The 13,102-nt window shown below is 46.4% G+C and overlaps 1 protein-coding gene across 1 annotated transcript in view; it reads left to right on the top strand.

Moving 5' to 3' along the window:
• Positions 1-13,102, top strand: part of LOC306931651 (paired box protein Pax-7-like) — a 77,722-nt gene that overhangs the window by 22,726 nt on the left and 41,894 nt on the right. Inside the window, exon 5 of the mRNA XM_079513150.1 lies at positions 6,504-6,706. Coding sequence (XP_079369276.1) covers positions 6,504-6,706 — 203 coding nt within the window. The remainder of the gene's footprint in view (positions 1-6,503; positions 6,707-13,102) is intronic.

Below are 13,102 nucleotides of genomic sequence, written 5' to 3'. Positions count from 1 at the left end.
TAGAAATCCATGTCATCGCCGCATCTCCATCTCCAGTAGCCAACGAGTGCGGGGGTCGCGCCTGGAAAATAGCTGATCTACAAGCTTGTAGATCTGCTATTTTCTTCCAAAAGTGCCCTCTTACGGAATTTCAGCCCCTGCCTCTCTTAACACTCTGTGCACGTCCCTGGATATGAGGCTCACAGATGCACGTGTAGATACGCACACACACACACACACACACACACACACACACACACACACACACACACACACACACACACACACACACACACACACACACACACACACACACACACACACACACACACAGGCAATATGGCACATGTTATTTATGCTGGGGCACATTCGCCATGCGGCTCCGTATGTGGCGAGTGTCGCCATGGTTCCCATTTGCCTGATAAGACCTAGCATGCCAATCGCAGGATCTGCCGAAGACAAAGATGAGGTCCAGGTTGAGCCTCCCCTCATATCGGCTCTACGCGTCTGACTCATTACCATAATCTCTGGCCCCCATTATCGGGGAGAGAGAGAGAGAAAGAGAGAGAGAGAGAGAGAAAGAGAGGGGCATCCACTGGCCTGTCAAACTTTATTTTGTTCCATGGCATCGATGCTTATTGTCCTGCCACACAGTGCCTGTATGGAGCTGCTGGCAGCGTGTGATACCAAAAACCGTGCACTATAGGTTAAGGCCTGTCACTGCTACAGAGGGGGAGAGGGAGAGAGAGAGAGAGAGAGAGAGAGACAGGGACTGAGAGATATGGCCAGGATGGCAGAACGTACCCACTGTATAGCAATCACACATGCAGCCTGCATGCCATTCCCTGTCATTTACATTCCAAATCATTTCTTAGATTTTGCTTTCCAAGCAACATGCAAAATAAATGACAAACCTAAAAGATTTAAGAAAAATCAGGAGATGGGGTGCGTGGCGTGCGTGTGCGTGTGCGCGTGCGTGTGTGCGTGTGTGCGTGTGTGCATGTGTAGTCTGTTTAAGCAGAATAGGCAGGCGACAATGTAATGTGGGACAAGAGAGGGAAAGAGATGCAGAGAGAGAATGATAGAATGATGCAAGGGAAGGATGTGCCATTTTGCAGCTCCCCCCCTCTCTCTTCCTCCAACCTCTGCCCAGCCGTCTTCAGCCTCCTTAAATCCACATATGGAGGGAAAACAAACATGAAGAAGTCGACGCCGTCGCTGGAATGAAAAGTCTGTGGCAGCAGCAGCAGCAGCGCTGTGCTGCCTTTCGGAGGAAAGTGATCCTATAGCCCGCTGCACCGGCCTCAAGTGTTGTCACGCCGCGTTAGCAGCAAATCGCTTTGCAGCAGCCAGCCCAGCTATAGCCCGGTCCAGGCTGCAACCCCCACCACCCGTCCTCTTGCACCAGCCCACCACCCACAACAACAACAACAACAATAAATAAGAACCGATTCTTTAAAATGCCCACGTCAAAATATGTTCTATGTACTGTTTATACTATGCATCTTTTTTTCTTTCTTTTTTTTATCTTCTCCTTTCATTTATGGAAAACAAATCTTTGCAGTGAGTGGCTAAAAATGGTTGAAGAATTGATTTAATTAATGCAGCCCCATGTCCTGCGGCCACATGTAATCCGTTGAGAATTCTCTAGCGGGAGCTTTTGAGAGGGGAGGTAGGAAGGGGGGGGGTGACAGGGAGGGGGGTGGGGGGGGGGGGTGATACAAAAAGACATCCACCGTGAGACTCTTCCAGTGGCCTGTAATGAGAGCCTCCGACTAATCCCATAATTCCTTGTTTAATTAAACTACAGAGCCGGCCCCGTAGTCTTCTAAGCTAGTTTGATGGGCCTTTTCTGTTTCAAGTCGTTTTTTTATTTTATTTATTTATTTATTTACCACCAATGTGTGTCACAAACTTGTTCTCATCGCAAACAAAGTCGCACGTACAACCAGCAGCGCACAAATACAACCGGCAGGAAGGGGGGGTGGTAGGGGTGGGAAAAACATACATGTCCGCCCACGCCTTCTCCGCGCGTCGTCACCTATAGTCCTTTGTGTCGCCGCTCGAGAGCATTTTCTCAGAGGGCTTGTGGCACATGTGACTTCTCCAGACTTGGTATATATCTATGCAGGGTTTCACCTGTATGTGTAAGCAATAATCTTCGGCCCGTTTGAGACGACGGCTCGCGGTGGTCTTAACGTGTTAATTGCCGGGGGAAGAAAAAGCGCCTCGTTATGTCAAACGTGTCACTTCCGACGTAAGTGGCCATTATCAGCACTTCATGCATACCAGCTTTCAAGTGTTTCGCCCGCTGAGAACTTAAGAGTTTAGCGCCACACCCCGCACTCCAGCTACTGTCCCCTCAGGGGGGGCTCCGGTTGAGCCGAACAGGAATAGACAAGAGATGAGGGGCCGCTGACATTTCTATTAAACACCCAGACATTCCCACATGGCTACTGTGTTCATTACAGCTGTCAGTCTTGTCAGCGCCATCACCGTGCCTAGACACACACACACACACACACACACACACACACACACACACACACACACACACACACACACACACACACACACACACATACACATACACGCGTGCGTGCGCGAGACAACAAACAACATGCATGCAATTATACATGCCCGCATGCTTAGGCGTGGAACATCTTCTGCCACAGATGCAGATGCGAAAACGAGTTTGTATGCATTCAGTTGCATCACGTGTGGCCGCAAGTTAATCTATTCTCGAAAGTTCTCAAGCCTCTCTGGGCTTTCTGTATAGGTAGCATAAGAGACACCTTTTTACTGTTGCATATCTTCTTCACCATGTTAACCGTTTACTGTTATCAACGCGAGTTGAGGCCTATAATGTCACGTGTCATTCACTTTCTGCAGCTAATATGTCATTACACTGCGGTGTCATGGGCTCCAATGGCTGTGCTTGGGGGCTCTATATCTGGGTAGATGGGTTCTCTTTGTAAGCGCTGATCTCGGTACACATCCATCAGTGCCCCTCGCAGACAGTGCATCCCTCTGTGTGTCATGGTTTCGCTGCTCCTGAAGAGGCGCCACAGAGACGAGCTGGAAAGGCGAGGGAGCCATTATTAGAGGGAGAGAGATGGCGTGTCAGAGCTGAGCCTGCACTATATTGCACAAGGCTGATCGACAGTGTCAGGCTAGGTCAGAGATACAGTGGTGAACTTAGGAAAGAGAGACAGACAAAGAGCAAGAGAGAGAAAGAGAGAGTCTTTTCCCAGCACTCTCCATTAAGTTTTTCCGCTTAATATCTCTCTCAATCTTGCTCTTCTCCTCGTTCACGTTGTCCTCCATCTCACAGTCTAGATCTCCCATCTCAGTTTCCTCCTCTCCTCTCCTCTCCTCTCCTCTCCTCTCCTCTCCTCTCCTCTCCTCTCCTCTCCTCTCCTCTCCTCTCCTCTCCTCTCCTCTCCTCTCCTCAACCCCCTTTTGCTCCTATCCACTTCTCTCTCTCCATCTCTATGGGGCCAACATCGTACCCTCATGTCTCTATCACTGTCACCCCACCACCACCCCCCCCCACCACCACCACCACCACTATACCAATGCATATCTATGAGGTGCAGGGTGCAGCCAGGCAGTGCAGCCGTCCCCTAATGTGGAATGGCTTAAAGCGCAGAGGGAGAAGCCACGGGCTGGATGGATGCTGGATTAGACGTGGAGGGGGGGGGGTTGTGTTGGGGCTGGGGTTGGTTGAGGAGCTGAGCCTCTGCAGGCTGCCGAGGGGAGTGATTTGGAGAAGGGATCAGCCCCCGCTCTGTCCCCGAACCGCTGGCAAAAAATATAAATAGGGACACCACTAAGAATTCCAGCCTGAAACGAAATGAGGAGACGGGATAACAGTGGCCACCTTGGACCCCCCCCCACCCCCCCCCCCCCTGCACCTCACCTCTCTCTCTCTCCATGTCGTGTCACCTGACAGACAGACAGACAGACAGACAGACAGACAGACAGACAGACAGACAAACAGACAGACACAGACACAGACACTGACACTGACACTGACACAGACACAGACACAGACACAGACACTGCCACTGACACTGACACTGACACTGACACAGACAGACAGACATACATGAAAAAGGTACAAAGACATGCACATCCAATCCCAACTTGGGCAGGTGCTGAGCGATGAGTAGTAGTATATACACAGATAAGGAAAATAAGATACTCGCACACTGTGGGCTCAGATGCTCGTGAAGTGCCTTTATCTGCACAAAAAATTGACTGTGACGTTTCGAGCGCAATGCTCTTCCTCAGACAGACAGACAGACAGACAGACAGACAGACAGACAGACACTGACATTAACTCCTGATTTATACTTGGCTGGGCATTGTGTCTCGCACCAAAAGTAGCAGATCTACAAGCTCACCCTGCATCGCAGCATGACGCACTGTGAGCTTGTATGTCGGCGAGAGAAGTATGAAAATTGCGTCATTTTAGAGAGGACAGTGTCTGCAGACAGACAGACATGACCCCGAGGCTCGCTTTTGAACGTGATTGTATCCACAGCTGTCCGTTTGAAACTGCCGCCGTGCGTGCGTGCATGTTCGGGCGGTCAGATGGTATACTGTATTCCGAGGGTTTCTTGTCATTTACAATATGGTTTCACGAGACAGACAGCGTTCCACTGTTGTATTACGGTGTCATATCTCATCATCGCCCCGGCCCCGCTAACATCGCCACAGTGTAAAGTGGCCGCCGTTGTTCACACATTTCATCGCAAACAAAGGAACCCATAGATCAGCTCTTTTCCCTTCATGATGTTAGTTCTAATTGAAACAGATAACCGTGTGTGCATCAGATAATCTGGCTGCAGCTATTTAAAAAAAACACCACTGTATGTACAGTACATCATGCAGAGGGGGTGGAGGAGGGGGGGGGGGGCTTCAATGAAATCAGCCACGCAAATATATTGGGAATATTTACACCCTGCCAGTATTTTTTTGCGAGTAGCGCCCCGGGGGCTTTGTGGAAGAATGGCGGTACATGGATCACCAAGGTGGTCTGGGGAGATTAGCACCCCCCCCCCCCATCCCCTTCTCCTCCAACTCTCAGCTCCATGCCCCGAGGGCTTGTGGAATATATGGGTATAGTGATGTGGGATTGCATTTTACAGGAACAGAAAGGGTTCTGTCATCTAAATAAATGCACAGTGAAGTGACGCGCAGCGCGGTGAAACGATACGGAGGTCCCTGTTATCATTATACCGTCGCTCTCTGTGTGAATGTTTACTCGTTGTTGTCGTGGATTTGCTCTGCAGTTTGTGGTTAAAAACCTTTTTTTATACGGCAATGTAGAAATACTGTTAATTCAAACTTAATTGAGTAAAAGTATAAAAGTATCAAAAATTCTAAATGTAGGCTACTTAATGTATCAAAAGTAGAAAGTACTCATTAAGCACTCAATTTCACACTTACGTTTTCAAAATGTATACAAATCTTTTGAAAATAGCAGATCTACAATCTCACAATGCATTGTGAGCTTGTCGATTGGCTATTGTCAAAATGGCCAAAATGTTTGTATATACTGTAGGCCTCCTGCCTGGCAGTTCCAACCTCAACATCCTTCTACCGATATACTCACTATCCCTCCTCTGTACGTGTCCAAACCATACCGATATACTCACTATCCCTCCTCTGTACGTGTCCCTCTATATACTCACTATCCCTCCTCTGTAGGTTTCCAAACCATACCGATATACTCACTATCCCTCCTCTGTACGTGTCCCTCTATATACTCACTATCCCTCCTCTGTACGTCCCTCTATATACTCACTATCCCTCCTCTGTACGTCCCTCTATATACTCACTATCCCTCCTCTGTACGTGTCCAAACCATACCGATATACTCACTATCCCTCCTCTGTACGTGTCCAAACCATCTCGGTCTCGACGGTCTGGCCTCTCTGGCTTTATCCCCAAAACATCTGACATGCGCTGTCCCTCTGATGTACCTGATCCTATCCATCCGTGTTATACTCCCAGAGAGAACCTCGACATTTTCGTCTCTGCTACCTCCAGCTCTGCATGCTCCCTGTCTTTTCCTCAGTGCGACTGTCTCTAAACCATAGTATACAACATAGCTGCATGGTCTCACCGCCGTCTTGTACACCTTCTACAAAGTAACTATAGTAGTAGTAGTCGTTTATAGTAGTTTTCAAATAATTGGAGTGGAGTAAAAGTATAATATTTGCCTCTGTGATGTCGTGGAGTAGAAGTAGGTACTGAAAATCGGAAATGCTCCAGTACAAATACCTCAATACTTTTCCATTTGGTTCTATTTGTACACTCTCTGAGTTAAATGAACAGGGAAGATTTGACTCTGTAAAAGTTTTGCTTTTTGCCGAGGTTAGAGAGACTCACCTTTTCTCTCGCTGTGATCTTGTTTTTGAGCGGTTCATTACTAACAAGTCAACAACTGCGCTTGACTCCCAACGCACCACTCACTTCACATCATGGTGTGATTGTGTCCCTTTCTCTCGCAGGCACTCGTATGGACGGTGATGGCTCGGACGTGGAGTCAGAGCCCGACCTGCCGCTGAAGAGGAAGCAGCGGAGGAGTCGCACCACCTTCACCGCAGAGCAGCTGGAGGAGCTGGAGAAGGCCTTCGAGAGGACGCACTATCCCGACATCTACACACGGGAGGAGCTGGCCCAGAGGACCAAGCTTACTGAGGCTCGGGTCCAGGTAAGCACTTGATGCTTAGCCTGTTACCACTTCTTAACCCATTTAGGCCTGACCTCGAAATTTAAAAAAAATCTTCTAAATCCTCCAGTTTTCTGAAATAAAGATTTTCACGATTTTTCAAAAATAGCAGACCTACAAGCTCGTAGCGCGCCACTCGGTGGCGCGCTATGAGCTTGCAGATCTGCTATTTTTCAATAGCTAAATTATAACATAATGTTTAAAACACAAATGGGTTAAACCTTCTATTCTGAGTAAAAACACACCTGAGTCACGACTGTACTTGGACCGTTTTTTTATTTTTTTATGTCTACACCAGTGGTTCTCAACCCGCAGGGGGGTCCCCGGGGACCAAAAAAATAATAATAATAATAATAAGAAAGAAAGAAAGAAAGAAAGAAAGAAAGAAAGAAAGAAAGAAAGAAAAAGTAAGAAACAGTCACTTACTGCATTAAAAGTAATCAACAAACTATACTATTAAAACTGGTCAAACATTGACCAAATTGTCAAATAATTTAAGAAAGAGGAAATAATTGTTGAGGAAATTGTAGATCTGCTATTTTCCACAATATTGATCTGTGGAACCGATTCAAACTAAATGTAATGCCTCAACTCCTACATATAACAAGAGCTTGTCAGGGTGGGGCGGGGTCCCCAGTTCAAATATGATTATATTGGGGGGGGGGGGGGGTCACGACTCATGGGCACGGCCTGAAAAGGTTGAGAACCACTGGTCCACACCACCTTGCGAGGCGTTGTGAACTTGTAGATCGGCTATCGGTGCTTAAACATGTGGTACAGAATAAGCATCAACTGCTTAGCTGGACCCGAGCCTCTGTAAGTTTGAGTTTGAACACAGAACACTGCAAACATCCATTTTAGCCAGGTTATAACATGCAAAATGATAATACACAAGACGTGAGGATGGTCAGTCCAGCTTGGTGTATGGAGGTTCATCAGTGTTTCAGTAGCAGTGTATGTTGTGGTGGGATCCTCTTTACGGTTTGATTGATTGATTGATTGAAATATTTATTAACAGTTTGCAGAATTACAGTACATTTCAAGCACAAACTCAATACAAAGACTGTTAACTGTGAGTGGACGACCCAATTAAGCATTACACTTGTTTACAAGAGGGTCCACCATGTTCAATTCATCGATGTCGGGGTAGTGCGTCCTTTCGAAGGCCTTCTCCAGCTCCTCCAGCTGCTCTGCGGTGGCTTACATGGGTGCACAGTAAAATGCACAGTAAAATCCACAGTATTCATTTGACACAAATGGAACCAAAATGGACCTATAGTATCCTGACGTCACTCCCACCGCACCTGGGGCGATCATCATTGGGGCGATTTTTGTTGTATTGGAATTCCCATAGGCAAATCTAATTAGATTGCGTCATACAGTATAAATAGTGTGTTCCAAAAATTAACAAACCACCCTGGCGATTTTGTCAGGTATGTGACTCTGTGTCTTATATTATATCTGTTATTCCATTTGAGAAGAGAACAAGTCCGTGTGCAGTTCTGGTGGGCAAGTCGTCAACCGTGACGTATGCAGAAGTGCCGTTTGTGCCTGTGCTATATACAGCTTTTGTCCCCACACGTCTCAATGTTTGCCATTGACAATTAAAGGAGAAATTAGGTCAAATGTCCGCCAAATATGACGTAAATTTGTGCCAACACAAACATTAAATGCCATTGACAATGAAGGGAAAATTTACGTCATATTGTAGACGAGCAAATCGGCTAACCAATCACACAAATTCTGTTCTTCAAGAGATGATGTATAATGATAAGAGCTCCCCTCACTTCACACAGGTTTGATGTTTTTGAGTGGTGCAACCACTCCTTTAGACAGCTATGTGTGTGGCTGGGTCTGTCACTGTGTCCGAGCACGAAAATAGCGTTATAGGGTTTGTTCACCAACAAGTGTCACTGTTGCACAGCCTAACACACACAGTCCAGGGAGGAGGGCTTGTACAGTACAGTACAGTACAGTACAGTACAGTACAGTACAGTACAGTACAGTACAGTACAGTACAGTACAGTACAGTACAGTACAGTACAGTACAGTACAGTACAGTACAGTACAGTCAAAACTAGTCATAGGAAACGGTAGCAAAACAATGTTTGTGTTTACACAATCCCCCCCGCATAACGCCGGGGGGATTAGCGCCCTCTAGCGGCAGTGATGTCCATTTGGGCCCTTACGGGTCAGGTTCAGGTTAGGATTCAGCTGAATAGAGATTGTGCTGGTTTCCTTTAGCACACAGCGGTTATACTGTAGCTATATGGGTTGGTTGTTTACTTTTTGGTTGGTCTCTGTTGAGAATGTCTCCATGGAGGATGGACGGTGATACTCAGAGCATCCCTGCATGTGAGCAGAGCAGACAAAGTGAATGTCTCCATGGAGGATGGACGGTGATACTCAGAGCATCCCTGCATGTGAGCAGAGCAGACAAAGTGCATCCATCGGTCATGATCTCATTCCTCTCGCCATGCATTGGTTTGGCACTGCTCCTGCGGGTTACAACGTTCTCCTTTGCACCGTCCTCGAATTTGGAAAACCCCCCTTTTTTTACACACGTTACATATTTACCCGATGAGTCTGACTTCCATTCACACATACGTAAAACACCCTTGTAAGTCGGCCAGCTGTTCGAGTCTCGCCCCGGAGAGAACGCTTCCTTTCTTCTCGCTGGAGTTTTGACAGCTCTACTGTGCCCCGCACAATTCCGCCTCTTTCTCGAAGTCGCCACGGAGGGGAAAAAAAAATACTGTGGAGTTATAGCAACAGCTGTTAGGTGCGCGGCGAGGGGGGGTGGCGGTGGGCGATGGTGATGGCGTGGTCAGGGGATAGAATGAGCCAGGGGTTGCATTCCTGATGGATTTCTCACTCTCCAACATCTTGGCTGGGATCTTTTCTTCCCACCACTTTCAAGCCCACCGCTCCTTGTAAAATTCACCGCATATTAGAGGGGGATCTCTTGGCTCCTCTCATGGGAGCTTTCAACCCAACAGCAACATGAATCAATCAAGGCCTAGTAGAGGGGGGAGGGGGAGGGCATGGAGAGAGAGAGAGAGAGAGAGAGAGAGAGAGAGAGAGAGAGAGAGAGAGAGAGAGAGAGAGAGAGAGAGAGAGAGAGAGAGCATGGCAGGAGATACTAGTATGCACTACTGCACTCAGACATGTGATCCTTGCCAACATTCAATCCTCATTGACTGACAGAAGACAGCAAGTTGAATTCAGTTCAGGACAATAACCTGAACGAACCCAACAATTCTGCTTCATCCACTGGTGGGACAATTTAGGCAGAAACACACATTGGGCCTTTTTCATTATAATGACAAAACTTTTACGTAAATGACTTTGCTTGCTTTGTTCTTTAACAATCGTAAAATATGGATTATCACCCGGCCGTGGCTCTGTAGATGGCCCTGATTGGTTAGCTATATCGTATAAACCCAAGGGCTGATATGGCCTTTCAAACATGTTGTGGTGCTAAGTATATAGGGTATACATGGTTAACTCCTTATCCTCTTCAAGAATGTGAAAGTCCAAGAACATATTTGGACATGTGGCAACCAGGTTGTTTGGTTATTTTCTCTAGTAATCTAATGGGTCGCTTCAAGAACTCTGAATAAAGGTCAAAGTAAATTAAATGTTGGAAAAGACCACTAAAACTGAAGACAAGTTTATGTCTAGGGCCCGAAAGAAACAATTGTTAACTTTCAACTCACTATGTGGGTGAAATTCTATGAAACAGCTTAAGTAAGGTTTATCAGTTTGGCTGAACAACAGAGAAATATTGAGGGCTGACAAGTTGGCCCTTTCATAAAACACGTGACAAGTAAAGTACTGCATTTCAATATATTGATATTTATTATTACAAATAGAGCCAGGGCATATTTCACATTTCACAACACAGAATACATTTACAATAAGCAAAAACAAGCTATACATACTGTAGGTTGGCACCAACCTCAATGGAATTAAGCGCTCTTATCTGGCCTCATGGCTTTTATCCTTTTGGCATGTACAAAGATATGATAGATGTGACGCATATGTTGATTATACGGTTCATATTGTATTTTGACGTGAATCGATCAACCAGTCAGTCACCGTGCAATGTGACCAAATGAAAGTATCATTATACAACCTATCCAAAGACGTTAGAGTTGCATTCAGAACTGCTCCCTGGCCATGGGAGCAGCTCCCTGGCCACGGGAGCAGCTCCCTGGCCACGGGAGCAGCTCCCTGGTCATGGGAGCAGCTCCCTGGCCACGGGAGCAGCTCCCTGGCCATGGGAGCTAGTCTTGATTTTGACAGACAATTTTGATTTTAGTTTAGTCATTGTCTTTGAAATGAATCTTCATTTAGTTTTCTGAAATGTTTTAGTGTTAGTCTAGTTGATTTCATTTGACAATCTACAGTTGATTTAGTCGACCAAAATGTACTTGGCGGGCGTTGATGGCGTCGAAATGGCAGATTTCACACTTGCTTGCATGCTGAAAATAGCCGCGTTGTGAGCTTGTAGATCTGCTATTTTCAGCATGCAACCAAGCATAAAATGACTGACTTGTCCTTTAGTTCTACTGGATCGCTTGTCCACCACTAGTCCCTCCCTAACATTTTAGTCTAGTTTTTATTTGTTGACGAAATTGTCAGTATATTTAGTTTTAGTCATATAGCTTCGTTTTTATTTCGTTTTCCTCAGTGAAAAAAGGTAGTTTTAGTCGACGAAATCAACTCTTATGGCCCCACACTGTAAAATCCTCAGTGTTCATTTAACACTGAGAGAGAAAGAGAGAGAAAGGAAGACCCGTAAAGGGCTAACAGAGTCACTCCAACGACGACCCCCCTGTGTTGAGGCTACCGTTAAAGTCTCAATGCCACAGACAGGGCAGGACATGGAGTCAGGTACCTGACCCCTCTCTCTCTCTCTCTCTCGGGCATGACCTCGGTGACCTGTACTTGCCTGGCAGCTGCTGCCTGACACAAGATCCAGATGTGTGAGCTTGTGGGGTGGGGTGGGGGGGAGCGGGGGGGTGGTGCTGCATGGTGGGGTGGCTATAGCATGCTGGTGGGAGGGAGGGAAGGCGTAAGCCTGAGTTATATACATAGTCGTGTGTCGGTGTCGCGCGTGGAATATAGCCGACTTAAAAGCTCACACCGTGTCGCACTTCCTCAGGTTATGATCGTTAGAGGTGACACATTGTGAGCTTGATGCCACACAGAAAACATTACGAGGGAGAGAGAGAGAAAGAAAGAAAGAAAGAGAGAAATCGAGCTGCACTTTCTGTAACTGCCAACTGTAAGACATCAGACATATACAGACTTCCCGGCAGATTACAAACAACACAAAATCATTTGAAAACCTGACTAATAATGAAAACTCCCATATATGCCGGGCGAAGAGCAGCAAATGTGCAAACACAGCTTGATGTGTGACCTGTTGACAGGAAAGGATAATGGAACAGCCTGTCAATGTTTTCCCTTGAATTCAGTTGAATGTGGTTATAAGTCTCTCCACAAAGACGAAGGTTGCATGTTTGTTTTAGCGGAGTTCCATTTGTAATTTGTTACAATCAGTTTAAGTGTTTCTTATATAATTTTTTGGGATTTTGGATTTTCTTTAAGGCAGTGGTTTTCAACCAGTGGTCTGGGGACCACCAGTGGTCCTTGAGGGGGTTCCATGGTGGTCCCCAGTTAAATTATGGAGGGTTCATATTCATAACCAAATGGACCCTTATATATCTTTAACTCTTGAGAGTGTAAAATGAAATCAAATGGACCCGTACCCGGAAATTCTCACCAAAACCGGGGGAACCTGCATGTGGCATTTCTTGAGTTTAATCGACCGGACCAACTTGACCGTCGCCTTCGCAGGAACACATCTTAGTCAACGAAGCAGACATTGTTCCTTTCATGTAAAAAAACAACTTGCTTAGAAAGTTGGCTCAAAGCAACACCTCGGAGTCACTTGTTTTGATGCGGCACAAAAGGAGCAAATGCGATTTGTGGCGACCAGCGGGTCGGAAGCAATGGCCGTGCAGCAGAGGGACCCGTGTTTACGAATTCAAATGAATTTCTTTCACTCCGTCTTTCTTCTACTCCCGGTAATTAATCCACCCCACCACCCCCTGCACTCCTCTATCCAGTCTCAAGCATCTCTCCTCAGCTGTTCTTTAATTAATTGGCAGCCCCTACTGGAGTTACAGTAGCTGCAACCGAGAATAAATATAACCTTCTTTATAACCAATCTGTGTAGAGCCAGAGTATAATACAACTTTAACTACATCTGCAGTTGGAGGTAGCCTATAGTCTCCCTACTCTTCCATCGAGAGATTTAGATTTAGTGTAGGACATGTGTACAGTACATGTACAAGCGTGTGTGTG

The sequence above is a fragment of the Electrona antarctica genome (genome assembly GCF_951216825.1).
Source record: "Electrona antarctica genome assembly, chromosome: 2".
NCBI classification, from domain to species: Eukaryota; Metazoa; Chordata; class Actinopteri; order Myctophiformes; family Myctophidae; genus Electrona; species Electrona antarctica.
Note: the sequence above shows the minus strand (reverse complement) of the source record. Positions and strands in the feature narration are given on the sequence as shown.